A 14,621-nucleotide genomic window follows, 5' to 3' on the forward strand; every position below is an offset into this window, starting at 1 on the left:
AACTGTGTGTGCTGTGTGCATTCAGTCGTGTCCAACCCTGTGACACCCCCCTCCCCCCAGGCTCTTGTCCATGGGATCCTCCAGCCAAGAATACTGTATATACACATAAATGCTCTCATTCTATATACACAAAACAAGGCTGGTACTTTCTTCATCATTTGATGGCTGTAATTCCGGAGGGCGTCCCCAGGATCCACAGCCTGGGGCCGTTTCTCTCCACACTTCCCACCATGGGGGTGAGGGTGGGAGTGGGAGGCGCAGGCATGGAGAAACCAGGCCTGAAACACTGCCTTGAAATCGAGAAGAGTCCCATGACTCAGAGGAGAGGCGGGAGAAGTGTATTTACGCCAGACTTTTAGTTCATTGGGCTTCCCTGAGAGCTCAGTTGGTCAAGAATCCACCTGCCAGGCAGGAGACCCCAGTTTGATTCCTGGATTGGGAAGATCCACTGGAGAAGGGATAGGCTACCCACTCCAGTATTCTTGGGCTTCCCTTGTAGCTCAGCTGGTAAAGAATCTGCCTGCAATGCAGGAGACCTGAGTTTGATCCCTGGGTTGGGAAGATGCCCTGAAGAAGCAAAAGGCTACCCACTGCATTATTCTGGCCTGGAGAATTCCATGGACTGCAGAGTCCATGGGGTCGCAGAGTTGGATACGACTCAGCAACTTTCTGAAGAAGGCAATGGCACCCCACTCCAGTACTCTTGCCTGGAAAATTCCATGGACGGAGGAGCCTGGTAGGCTTCAGACCATGGGGTCACTAAGAGTCAGACACGGCTGAGCGACTTCACTTTCACTTTTCACTTTCATGCACTGGAGGAGGAAATGGCAACCCACTCCAGTGTTCTTGCCTGGAGAATCCCAGGGACGGGGAGCCTGGTGGGCTGCCGTCTATGGGGTCACACAGAGTCGGACACGACTGAAGCGACTTAGCAGGAGTGACTTTCACTTTAGTTCATTACCCAAGTGAACGGGGCACTGAAGGAAGAAGAGCCCGCTGTTACTGTTTAGCCCAGGATTGCCTTCGCTGCCCCTCATCAGCCTGGCACTGCTGCCCTCTGGATGCCCAGCCCCTAAGTGGCAGGGTCTTCAGAAGCACAGCACCATTTTGCAAAGACTCAGTTCTTTGACTCATAGGAAGGCAGGGGCCGGCTCATTCTCTAATCCCCAGAACACCTTGGAAAGCCAACAGTCTTTCAGTGGCCGCCTGACTCATACAGTGTTAGGTTCTTGCTATCACACAGGTGGGTGCATTTCCATCCATCAGTCTAGATGGTTCTTGAACACCTAAGAATGCTACACACACCACGGGCCTCTCCCTGGCGAACACTCAGCCAAGGCTGGGTCTGGATGGTGCCTGCAGCCCTGCCCTGCGGGCCTAGGGGATGCACCTGAAGCCTCCGTGAAGGGCTTGCACCTCACTTCACCCCCATTCACCCCGGAGCAGGCGGCGTGGAGGCGAGGACTGAGACGAGGAAATGGGGTAACCAGCCCAGCTCCCCTAGTAGCGGGTGATGGGACTGTTCGACTGAATCCAGGCCCAAGACCAAATCTAATTTGGGGAGTGATCATGTCCTAGGAGTTCAGCACCAAAAGGTCTGTCCTGGCAGTGCTGGAAAGTTAAAGCACCAAACCTCCATCTCCAAGGTCCTCAAAGTCAGGCATTTAACCAGAGCAACACAGCCAGGCTTCCAAGTTTTCATTCTCTGAGTTTTTATTTTTAGTTATTTGTTTTTACAGTCCTTCGTGGCCAGACTTGCTACAGGAGATCGACAGCAAAACCCGAGTTGGCTTGGCCTCTGACAGTAAAGATGAGGATTCAACGTGTCAATGAGGCAACCTCCGCCTTGGAGGCAGGTGGGACCATGGTCCCAGGCCGATGGGAGCCTCAGGGGCACGGTTCTCAGAGCAGATGAGGTTTTTGACAAACGCTGACATCTTAAGAGTGCAAACTGGACACTGCTAAAACAAGCCAAGACAGACGAGGCGGCCAGGTTTCACTGAGTTCCTGTCTGCCTTCCCTAGGCAGCCTGGCCGATGGGGAAGGAAAACCGCTGCTACGGACAGACAAGGGGTCGGTATCCCCTCCAAATTCATAACACAGACTCAGAGGCTGTGAGACCAGAACATGTTTACAGACAATGGAAGCGAGAAGGGAGCTCACTACATACATTCACTTTGGCTTTTTTCCCACATTGAAATACTCAGAAGTAACCAACCCACAGACTGCCCTGGCTCCTATAAGGAGTACCATAGTTTAGCACCATTTGTGAGACAAGTCAAGGCATTTTTTCATTATAGAACAGGTCTTGAGTACAAAAAAAAAATTATTTTGAAGTTCAGAACTGAACTCAACCACCCCTGGTTACTGGGAAAAAGACTGCCAAGACTGGTTTCATCTAGAGTCCCAGATCCTTTCCCTGGATCACCTGCATTTTGGCAATTTCACCCCTGACCCACACCTACACCCGAAAAATCAACAAGAATGAGACAAAGCTCTCATCAATGTTCTATTAACAAGCCCTGGCTATTAATGAGCACTCAAGTTATGGAAATATACAGATGGCCATGAGGTCAACGGCCTCGCCTTGCTCAGTCACTAAGTCGTGTGCCGACACTTTGCAACCCCTATGGACTGTAGCCCACAGACTCCTCTGTCCACTGAATTTTCCAGGCAAGAAGGTGGCCATTTCCTTCTCCAGGGAATCTTTCTGAACCCCAGGGATTGAACCTGCATCTCCTCCATTGCAGATAGACTCTTTACCACTGAGCCACCAGGGAAGACCCCTGGAAACAGAGATAAACGTAGCAAGTGGTTTGCTGATAACACATTTCAATATAATTATCTCCAGACTTTATGACCACTCTGGAGAGTTTAATGATACCTACTAACATCCTCCACTATCTCCAGTAATAAATTTCAATTTAGCATGAGGGGAAAAAAAAGGCAAAAGGGACAGCTCACCTCCACCCTCCCAAACTTGTAGGGTCTCAGGCTCTGTGACCTCACACAGAACGTCGTGATTTGAGTGCAGACCATCGAGCAGGCATCACCCCGCCCATTCTGGTCGTGGCCAAGCCTACCCTACCCTTACAGCCACCAGGGCTGGGGGCAGGCAAACCAGTTTAGTTTTGTGCTTTTCGTGGCTCCAAGTTATTCCCTGGATCAGTTACAAGTATTGATCATCAGCTGCCCATTGTCTCAGTTCACTGCTCGATTCAGCACTGGCTTCCTGCTCTCTCCAGGCCCTGAGAAGAGACCCCCAAGAAGGTTTTCTAAAAGTTCAGCATTAGGCAGTCTACTTCTGTTACACAGGGGGCTTCAACTTTAGAAAAAGGCATCTGCAGAATCCAGGCACAGAAGTGGTGTGCGCTGGTTCAGATTTTTATCCTTTTATTAACTTACGCTAAGGAGGTCTGTTAGGCATCCGTTTTGTTTTTCAAAGGCATTTTTTCATCTAGAATCAGTTCGTCACTCTTCAGTTCACTCCTTACTGTTCTTGGGCCTTTTAACACATTACTGACTGGGGGGGTTTCACAAAAACTAACGCCTGTGGCCGGTGATTTGTTATCTAAACAAAACTGAAACGTCTCTGGTAAGTTGGTAAAATTACTTGATATTGTGCCCTGACTTGGCTCAACTATGTGGGGACTCCTATATCTTTCACACACATTTCAGATTCACTCCAAACACATTCTTATTGGTTTTTAACTAGATACAGATCATTTAAGAAAAGGCATCCATGTATTTTTGTGTATGAGCACAAGTACAATTCCCTGGAGGTTTGTATTTCTGAAAATAACTTTCTGGCTTTCAAAGGGGGAGTACCTGCAAAGTGTTGCTTTAGAAAGAGAGACAGGAACATGATGAAACTTTAACACCACAAAGGAGACAAAACCAGGAGGTACGTTTGACATCTATGCTGCAATGTAAGGAAGCTGGATCATCAGAGGTGAGACAGCACCTCAGCTACCACCTGGAAGCCCTTCAAAAAGGAGGCCACACACTCTCAGGTAAACGAGCACCCTGAGGTGAAGAGGGCAGAAGGGTAACATAGCCTCCTAAAAAGCAAAGCAAAAAACAAGCGCACAAAAACCAACAAAGGTGTTTTTTCTGACAGAGGGGTGAGATTCAAGCGGTCTGAGATTTTACTTGACAAGCCCTAGAACTGGAGGGAAAAATAATGAAACAATACCAAGGGGATCTCTGTTTCCACAATCAAAGAAAACGTCAGACGTCAATGGAACGTACAACGGTATAATAGGAAGTGTGAACGGCTCTATGTAGAGAGCAGGGACAATCCTGTTCTGTGCCTTTAAGGTGTTTCAGATTTGCTGAACTCCAAGGAAGAGGAACTGACATTTCAGATCAAATCCCACACGCCGAGAGGTAATTCCATGGAACTTGTTATTTAGGTTTAATGCACTTTAAATGAGCTCAAAGGTATAAGTCACACCTGTTCAAGGCAGGTATCTTCTGATAAGACCAGAGGGCTCCAAAATGACTGAACTCTTGCAATAAATCCTGGGATAGAAAGTAAGCAAAGTGTAGGTCCCACTACCTTCCTTTTTTGGAAACACTCATACCATTTTAGAGATCCCCTCTAAGTAAATTTATCCTCCTGAATCCATTTTGGTCTCAACTCAGTTTCAATTCTACTGATATCACCCAACCAGGCCAAGACCAAGGATGAAAAATGGAATTAAAGCCCTGGGTAACTATAGTTGCACGTAGCAACAAAAAATTTTTTTTTAAAGTTCACCAATCATCTACATTTCCTAAAGTATTGTTTCTTTGAAAGCTTTTCTTCTCTGATGCTATGATCCCTCTAAACCTGCATGACAGTCTGAGAGTCTAATATGGCCTTGGGTCAGAAAGCAACTTAAATGCACATTTTTGAGTTTTTATCAATGGGGTAGTTAAGACCACAATTTTTGCACACACTCTAACAATATCATACACAGGAACAAGAAAAAAGTATGAGATGTAATCGAGCTACCCAGAAGCCCAGTTCAAGTTCACTAAGACTAGAACATTCTCAAAAATGCAGAGATCATGAGTATCATTAAACTCAACAGAGGCGATCTGCCAGCAGTTTGATGGACACAGACACCAACTGCCTTGTACAACTGAAGTGTTTGAAGTTGTGCTTTTAAACATGTTCAAGAATGAACTGGTAGGCATTTCCTTTTATAAGCTGCATGAAAATCATGTAACATAAAATGAAGCATCCAAGCCAACAGGAAGTCGTCATTTTCATTTGGCTTCTAGGTACCTACTTATTATTACTTGAGGCACCATTGCATTTCACAGTGAAAGACAAAGCCTCTCCAACACATTCACGCCATCTAGAGTAAAATTCAATTCAAACACCCTAATGAGTTAAGTATCTACCAAAATGTGAATATTACTGATGAGGTAATGGGAGGAATACTCGTGTAACAGTCTGCATAGTCTTCTGTGTCCTCTGAGTTTTTTCTCAACCAAAAATTTTGATTTTTAAGTAAAAGCAAAACTTACATTTTCACAAAAGTTCTGTCCCTGGGGGCGGGGCGGGGGGAGGGACAACAGATTAGATAGCTTATCAACATTATATTAAACCACATAAAGATTATAATTATATAGAATAAAGCTCAGTACTTCAGGGTAACACCATCTCCACAAATACTGAGCCAATCCAGGTGCTGCTGATAGTCTGAGTGAGGTGTCCACATGCCACAGGGATTCGGGCCCTGATGCAGACAAGGCTCAGCTGGTCTGCCAGAGCCTATCCCCGCCTCTCAGGCACCACCCTAGCCTGTGACTGACTAGGCAAGGGCACCATTAGTGGCCAGAACACTGCGACCCTGGGCATCCCAAACTCAACCAAGGGCGGGTGCAGCTCGGCCATGCCTCTGCAGACAGTGTTAAGCACGCTCTTGTACTGAAAACTTACTCATGAAAACCAGAGACTCCCTGCTGCTAACTCATCCCCTCCAACAGATGCGGGACAGGAACCTGGCGATGGAAGCACTCTCCAGAAACTCATCAATTGGCCTTGGTTTCCACTAAAACCACACATGGGTCTAAGCTTGACTCTGACTAGATGATGGTGAATCTGTGGAACTGCAGATGAAGGAACAGCCCCTGATCCCGGGGGCTCTCCCCCCGACCACCCACCCCCGCACCAGGCTCCCGAGCGGGGGTGTCCGTGACCACAGGCGCCTGGCACGTCTTGGCAGAGCAAGAGTCCTGGGGCCGCTGCTTCTCCTGCAGCCCCTTCTCCAGCCTTTAAGCAGCTGGACCCAGTTGATTCTTCTATTAGACACTCGGCTTACAACAGCTTTAATTAACATGTAGATTTAAACCATTACTGGGTGAGACTAGCAGAGGATGCTGGGCTGTTGGCAGGCTCTGCCCCCGACTTCTACCGTGTGAACCGATTGCATAGATGTAGAGAAAGGGCACCGCAGATGCTGTAACCATCAGAACAAAAGTTACCATCTTTTAAAAAAAAAAATTGAAAGCCAGTTTACTATGAGAGAGCGCTTTGGACACTTTCTGTCCAGGACGCGACTCCTCTGATATAAAAGTGTCTGTTTTATGGAGGAGGTGTAGTTTGCACCTTTTAACAGGTGTGCTCTGAAGGCTCCCACGGAAACGTACTGCATCACAGATGAGGGGGAAAAAATCGCGGTTACTTGTGATTCGCCAAAGCTAGTTCCCAGAACATTCCAGTCTGGTGAGGCTAACCGGGCCCAGGCGTCCTCAGAGGTCGGGCTCAGGGACCTGCAGGCCCGAGGCCCCCGCGAGGGGCTGCCCGCGCCCCTCAGCCGCGTGGCCAGGCGGGCCAAGCGCAGCTCACAGGCTGGTCTCCTCACACACTCGGACGGGGACATTGTAGTGCCGGTCGTCCTCGGCGATCAGGGTCACCACCGGCCAGTCCCGGGGGGCGTCGGTGGGGTAGACCGTGACGAACTCCTCAGTGCCATACTTGGAGAGCCGATACACCTGGATGGTGTGGCGCACAGCGTAGGCCAGGAGGAACATCTCGACCTGCGGGGAGAACAAAGGCTGAAGGATGCGGCTGGCTCCCCGCTCCTGCTCTGGGGTCCCCATGGGGCACAGCGCGGCTTGGCCTGAGCCCATTTTCCTCCTGCAGTCCAGCCCCAGTCCTGCCGTTATGTGTGGGTCATTATAATCAAACACATCATCAAGAAGGGGTCATATGTCGTAAGGGACTTGTGGTTTGAATACATTAAGAACATCTCAACTTGACAATAAAAAAGCCAATAACCAGTCTAAAAACTGCCCAAAGAACTTGAAAAGAATAGAGCTTTCTCCGAAGATGACATGTAAATACCACTACGTACATACAAAGTCATCGGGGGAACACAAATCAAACCCACAATGAGACGCCACTTCCCACCCACTCGAATGGCTACAATCAAACAGACAGATGATCGCGGGGAGAGACTGCCTCGCAGGCACCAGGTTTTCTTTCTTTCAGGGGAAGGAAACTGTTTCGGAACTTGGCACAGGTAAAGGTCACACAAGGCTGCAAATGTATGGACAGTGAGTGAACTGTACACTTTAAAATGGTTACTTTGGTGTTATATGAACTTCACCTCAATTTTTTTAAAAAAGTGTGGTAAGGATGTGAAGAAATGGAACTCTGAAACATTGCTGGAGGGGATATAAAAGAGTGCAGCTGCTTTTACAAAGTTTGGCAGTTTCTCAAAGTTTTAAACAAAGAATTGCCATGTAGCCCAGCAGTTCCACTCCTAGATTAACATATACCCAAGAGAATTAAAAACATATGTCCCACAAAAAACCTGTACATGATGTTCACAGCAGGATTATTCACAATCGCCAAAAAGTGGAAACACCTGAAGTGGATGTATAAAATGTGATACATCCATACAATAGAATATTATTTGTCAATAAAAAGGAATGAAGTATTGATACATGCTGCAATACTGATGAATCTGGAAGACATTAGGCTCAGTCAAAGAAGCCAGTCATAAAAGACCACATATTATAAAATTCCATTTACATGAAATGCTCAGGATAGACAAGTCTGTAAAAACAGAAAGTAAGTTAGTAGTTGCCTAGGGCTGGAAAAAGGGGAATGAGGGTATGAGGTTTCCTTTAGGAGTGATAAAATGGTCTAAAATTAGACTCTGCAAATTTAATGGCTGCAAAACTCTATAAACATACTAAAATCCACTGAGTCACACACACAAAGGGGTAAACTGGTATGTACACGATATTTCAACAAAACTGCTATTTAAACATGTTACAGCAGACTTGTGGGGACTCAGAAAGGACCATCAGGAGCCTAATACTCGAACTATGCTCTACCAGGCTTGTTAGTGCAAGCTATCTGCAGTGGTTCAAGACACGTAAGTAACTTACCTTTCGAGTACAAACAACTTTTTTAAAACAGTTATCTTCGACCCTGGCTGACTCAGCGTGACTGCCATTTTTGCTCTTTCCTGTGTAACCAGTAAAAGGCAAGCTCCAAGTCAGCCGTGCATGCAAGAAAGTGGCACTCTGAATGGAAAGCCTCCATGTTTCTCAGTTTTGAACTGTTCAGTCGCTCAGTCGTGTCCAACTCTCTGCAACCCAATGACCACAGCACGCCAGGCTTCCCTGTCCATCACCAACTCCTGGAGTTTACCCAAACTCTTGTCCATTGAGTCAGTGATGCCATCCAGCCATCTCATCCTCTGTCGTCCCCTTCTCTTCCTGCCCTCAATCTTTCCCAGCATCAGGGTCTTTTCTAATGAGTCAGCTCTTCACATCAGGTGGCCAAAGTACTGGAGTTTCAGCTTCAACATCAGTCCTTCCAAAGAACACCCAATACTGATCTCCTTTAGGATGGGCTGGTTGGATCTCCCTGCAGTCCAAGGGACTCTCAAGAGTTATCTCCAATACCACAGTTCAAAAGCATCAATTCTTTGGTGCTCAGCTTTCTTTATAGTCCAACTCTCACATCCATACATGACCACTGAAAAAACCATAGCCTGGACGAGATGGACCTTTGTTGGCAAAGTAATGTCTCTGCTTTTTAATATGCTGTCTAGGTTGGTCATAACTTTCCTTCCAAGGAGTAAGCATCTTTTAATTTCATGGCTGCAATCACCATCTGCAGTGATTTTGGAGCCCCCAAAAATAAAGTCAGCCACTGTTTCCACTGTTTCCCCATCTATTTCCCATGAAATGATGGGACTGGATGCTATGATCTTAGTTTTCTGAATGTTGAGCTTTAAGCCAACTTTTTCACTCTCCTCTTTCACTTTCATCAAAAGGCTCTTTAGTTCTTCTTCACTTTCTGCCATAAGGGTGGTGTCATCTGCATATCTGAGGTTATTGATATTTCTTCTAGAAATCTTGATTCCAGCTTGTGCTTCTTCCAGGCCAGCATTTCTCATGATGTACTCTGCATATAAGTTAAATAAGCAGGGTGACAATATATAGCCTTGACGTACTCCTTTTCCTATTTGGAACCAGTCTGTTGTTCCATGTCCAGTTCTAACTGTTGCTTCCTGACCTGTGTACAGGTTTCTCAAGAGGCAGGTTAGGTGGTCTGGTATTCCCATCTCTTTCAGAATGTTCCACAGTTTATTGTGATCCACACAAAGGCTTTGGCATAGTCAATAAAGCAGAAATAGATGTTTTTCTGGAACTCTCTTGCTTTTTCGATGATCCAGCGGATGTTGGCAATTTGATCTCTGGTTCTTCTGCCTTTTCTAAAACCACCTTCCTTGAACATCTGGAAGTTCATGGTTCACATATTGCTGAAGCCTGGCTTGGAGAATTTTGAGCATTACTTTACTAGCATCTGAGATGAGTGCAATTGTTAGGTACTTTGAACATTCTTTGGAATTGGAATGAAAACTGACCTTTTCCAGTTCTGTGGCCACTGCTGAGTCTTCCAAATTTGCTGATATGTTGAGTGCAGTACTTTCACAGCATCATCTTTTAGGATTTGAAATAGCTCAACAATTTCAAATAGCTCAATTATTTCAAAGCTAGTCACCTCCACTAGCTTTGTTCATAGTAATGCTTCATAAGGCCTACTTGACTTCACATTCCAGGATGTCTGGCTCTAGGTGAGTGATCACACCATCATGATTATCTGGGTCATGAAGATCTTTTTTGTACAGTTCTTCTGTGTATTCTTGCCACCTCTTCTTAATATCGTCTGCCTCTGTTAGGTCCATACCATTTCTGTCCTTTATTGAGCCCATCTTTGCATGAAAAGTTCCCTTGGTATCTCTAATTTTCTTGAAGAGATCTCTAGTCTTTCCCATTCTATTGTTTTCCTCTATTTCTTTGCATTGATCGCTGAGGAAGGCTTTTTATCTCTCCTTGCTATTCTTTGGAACTCTGCATTCAAATGGGTGTATCTTTCCTTTATTCCTTTGCTTTTCACTTCTCTTCTTTTCACAGCTATTTGTAAGGCCTCCTCAGACAGCCATTTTGTTTTTTTGCATTTCTTTTTCTTGGGGATGGTCTTGATCCCTGTCTCCTGTTCAATGTCACCAACCATGCTTCTCAAGTGGTTGGCTATTCGACTAAAGAAGAACTTAGGCTGTTCAGAGCAACGTGATGACCCAACAAAGAAAGAGCAGAGTGTGGTGAGTCAACGGGTGACCCACAGGACAGCACCACGCTGGGTCTGTGGGTGAAACTCCAAACTCAACCTATCTGTTGAAGATCCAAGAGCAGGCTGGCTCTCCTGGCTAAAGTCTATTTTTAAAGGATGCTACCTAATACAGCGACAGCAGCCAAGATTAAACAGGACCCTTCAGAGGACTCCTTCCCAGGGCTTGGTTTCTTTCTGGAGCCAAGGGTTCTGGTCCCATCCACCACACGATAGGAGAAAGCCCAGGCTGAGACAACCATGGTGGGTATAAAACAGGTTCACCCTCGAGGGCTGGGAGGTGGAGGGAGGTTCAAAGGGGAAGGGACATATGTATACCCTCGGCTGATTCATGTTGACGCATGGCAGAAACCAATGCAGTATTCCAAAGCAATTAACCTCCAATTAAAAATACATAAATTAAAAAAAAAATAGGCTCACAATTCTTCGGCATGCCTGACTTGAGTGTGGGAAGAATGATGTGATCTGCTTCTAACAAACAGAACCTGGTGTAAGTACCGGTGAGTGACTTCCAAGATTAGACCACAGAAGGCACTGGAGCATCCTGGCTGTCTTCTTGGACCACCTTCTGAGAGAAGCCAGCTGCCATGTCAGGAGGACATTTGAGCAGCCCTATGGAAAGCCCCACATAGTGAGGCACTGAGCCCTCCCACTGATCCCCAGTGAGGGACTGAGCCCTCCCGCCAACAGCCAGGTGAGTGTGCACCAGGCTGCAAGTGGACCCTCCAGCTGCAGTCGAGCCCTCCGGAGACTGCAGCCCTGAGCAAGACTCAACTGCAACCTCCTGCGACCCTGAGCCAGAACCACACAACGGCAGGGCTCCTGAGCTCCAGACCCACAAAAACTGAGGCAGTAGTTGAAGGCTGATGCTGCTGCTCTGGGTTAATGTACTCCCAAAGGCACGACTCACCTGCTCCAGGCCGCCAGTGTGCCCCACCTGGTTCAGATGGTTCCGCAGCAGCTGACCAGGGTCACTTGACGTATCCCGAGCAAAGAGAAGCACAGAGAAAAACGGCACTTCCCTTCCCTTCTCCTTATCGTCATAGAGTTCAATGGCTCTGTTCAGCATTAGGAATTTGACAGCTTCATAGAGGCTGTACTCCTCTTCTTCATTTGTGAACAGTTCATCACAAGCCATCTGCCTTGCTTCTGCAGTTCTCAGTTCAGCCAGGCTTGCCCACTATAATAAGAAAGTTACATAATAATTAAACTGTTGTTCTGAAAGTCCCTGGTAAAACCCCACACTATGAGCACAAAATTATTTTCAGAATAGGTAGGTGACCACAGGTCATGTACCAACACTCAGTATTCAATCTTCCAGCTCAAACAACTGTACTCTTTAGACCACACGCTTTCCTTATTCAGCTTTTCCCCCGGCAATCTGATACAAAAGTATACTGCACTAAGGACAAGCTCTAGGATCACGGGATGGAAATTTCAACTCTCGTATCTTCCCAGGCCAAGAAACGGAACCAGTCAATAAACAAATATTTGAAGGAGGAGAGACCTGGTGTGATGATGCCCTGCAGCATAGCTGAAATCACTCCTCCCCTTTAAGGGGCTTATGGCAGCCGATACCACCCAGAAACACCAAGCCAACCTTATGACGTGAAGATGGGCAAGGAAGACTGTGACAGCTCCTGAATACCTGTTTACTAAACTTACCCTTCTAACCTCTTATTAAAAGCTTACTTGAGTTTCAGATGAATAAATCTACTCAGGAAATTCATATTGACTTCTGATTAAAAATAAAGGAGAGAATCAGGTATTCAAGGAGAAGGCGGCAACACAGGATGAGATGGTTAGATAGTATCACCAACTCAATGAACAGCAATCTGAGCAAACTCTGAGAGGTAGTGAAGGACAGGGAAGCCTGGCCTGCTGCAGTCCATGGGGTCACAAAGAGTCGGATACGATGTAGCAACTGAACAACAACAGCGACTGAACGACAACAATCAGGTATTCAGCTAACAAATGCTAACTCTTTAAGTGAGGAAGAAAACCCTGTAAGTATAAGTGGTTATAAGTTAAGAATCTCTTTGTGAATAAGAGATGCCAACACAAAACTAATCCTTGTGTATAATCAGTAACTACTGGTCCTCTGCAAAACCATTAAATTTTTTAATTCAAGAGTACATTTAACTGGTGATAACTGTGCCACAGGACTCTGAAAGCTACAACATCTCATATTTTTCAGGAGTAGACCAAGCTGGCAGGTGAGAGCACGGCTCTGGAGTCAGAGTCAGGATGGAACAAGGGCCTCGCCACCCAGCAGCTGCTGGCCCCTGCAGGGCCTTAGTCTCGTCGCCTGTAAAGTGGGCACAACCACAACCACGACGCCCTGCTGGTGTTAGAATTACGTAATACTGAAAACTTTAGTGTACAGCCTGGTACCTACGAGGTGTCGGCAGTGCTGGCCCAGATTATTACTGAATAATTGTAATGGAATAATTATGAATTGGAATCACTTCAGCATCCCCCAAATCAAGACCTGGTTACTAGGCGTGTCTTTACTAGGTGTAAGAAGCGACTTCTCAAGAACTTAGAAATCTGAGTTAAAATGGACGGGCAACAGTGGCTATGCTGAAGCCTTCCTGCTCACTCCCCCAGGCCAGAGCCCTGTGCTCCACTCGCTGCTAACCCAGGGCCTGCCTGGGGCGGCGCGGGGCTCCAGCCCCTCTAATCCTGTCTTCTGCTTCAACAGGCAACACAAATAGACCCCCTCTGTCCTTCTCTTGCTCCCACGTCTTTATCACTAGTCCTTCTTCAACAGTATTATTTTCCAGCACACATTTCTCATTTTTATAAATAAAAACTAGGCTCCAGGAAGTCAGGGTCCTCCACGCATTCAACGAAGTATTTCCCAAATGCCTGTTGTGTGTCAGGCTCAGGGCAGCACTGGCTGTAAAAGAATGGACAGGACGGTCTCCTCATCTGTGGTGAGGACAACCACAGTGACAATGCCCTGCTGGTCATGACAATTACATAATAGAAACTTCAGGGTACAGCCTGGCACATATGAAGTGTATGAAGTCTCTCGTGAGGCTGTAGGTCTCATGGGGGCAGCAGACCACAGTTAAGAGGCTGACGACTGGGGTGTGTGCTAGGAAGGGTCCTGAAAGACGATGCCTGACGCCGCCTGACATCCCTCCCTACTCCATCTACGAAGCCCAGAACAATGAACAGGCCCTGTGTCCAGGGTTCCTGGTGAGGAGAGCGTCCGGGCTGTTCAGAGGCCAGCACCCGAGAGGTCCATGTGGGCCGGCGTGCAAGCAGGATACCCCACCCGCGTAAGACAGCAGAGAGCCACGGAGGGAGGGTTTATCGACCAAATCACTGGGGCTCAGCTGACCAAGTGCCTTCTCACAACTCTGCTTCAGAGAAACCCTGAGGACCGTTTTCAAAAGACAAGTTATTAAATCTACTGCCCTGGACAATCGTTGTAAAAGAAAACATGCCTAAGAAATATGGACAGAATCTTAAAACATGAACATAATTGGGAAGAATTTAATAAATGAGTATTCATATCGCTGATGATATTGTACGAGATATGGACCAAATGACATCCCTGACACTTGGCAGTATGACTTAGAAGAAAAGACTACTATTGTAAGGTTTGCTTTAAACAAAATTAAACATTTCACTTAACATGTCATCTCTGAGAGTGTATGATGTTGATACCTCTTCATTTTACCAAACACCTCAGAGGAAGAGTTTGTGTTTGTTTAGAATCACTTTGCGTAAAATCCAGCCAAGAGCAAGTGGTAACCCACCGTTGTTGCTTAGTCACTCAGGCATGTCTGATTCATGGCAACCCCATGGACTGTAGCCCACCAGGCTCCTCCATCCATGCGATTCTCCAGGCAAGAAAACTGGAGTGGGCTGCCATTTCCTTCTCCAGGGGAATCTTCCCAACCCAGGGATCGAACTCACATCTCCTGCATTGGCGGGTGGATTCTTTACCGCTGAG

The 14,621-nt window shown here is 46.6% G+C and overlaps 1 protein-coding gene across 2 annotated transcripts in view; it reads right to left on the reverse strand.

The window, feature by feature from the left end:
• Positions 1–1,688: 1,688 nt before the first annotated feature.
• Positions 1,689–14,621, reverse strand: part of OTULIN (OTU deubiquitinase with linear linkage specificity) — a 36,562-nt gene continuing 23,629 nt past the window's right edge. For both annotated transcript variants that reach the window (XM_061393854.1, XM_061393855.1), the window contains exons 6-7: positions 11,562–11,831; positions 1,689–7,035 (exon numbers count right to left, since the gene is read on the reverse strand). In XM_061393854.1, coding sequence (XP_061249838.1) covers positions 6,841–7,035; positions 11,562–11,831 — 465 coding nt within the window. In that variant the 3' untranslated portion in view covers positions 1,689–6,840. The remainder of the gene's footprint in view (positions 7,036–11,561; positions 11,832–14,621) is intronic.

The sequence above is a fragment of the Bos javanicus genome, chromosome 20 (assembly GCF_032452875.1).
Source record: "Bos javanicus breed banteng chromosome 20, ARS-OSU_banteng_1.0, whole genome shotgun sequence".
Classification (NCBI taxonomy): domain Eukaryota; kingdom Metazoa; phylum Chordata; class Mammalia; order Artiodactyla; family Bovidae; genus Bos; species Bos javanicus.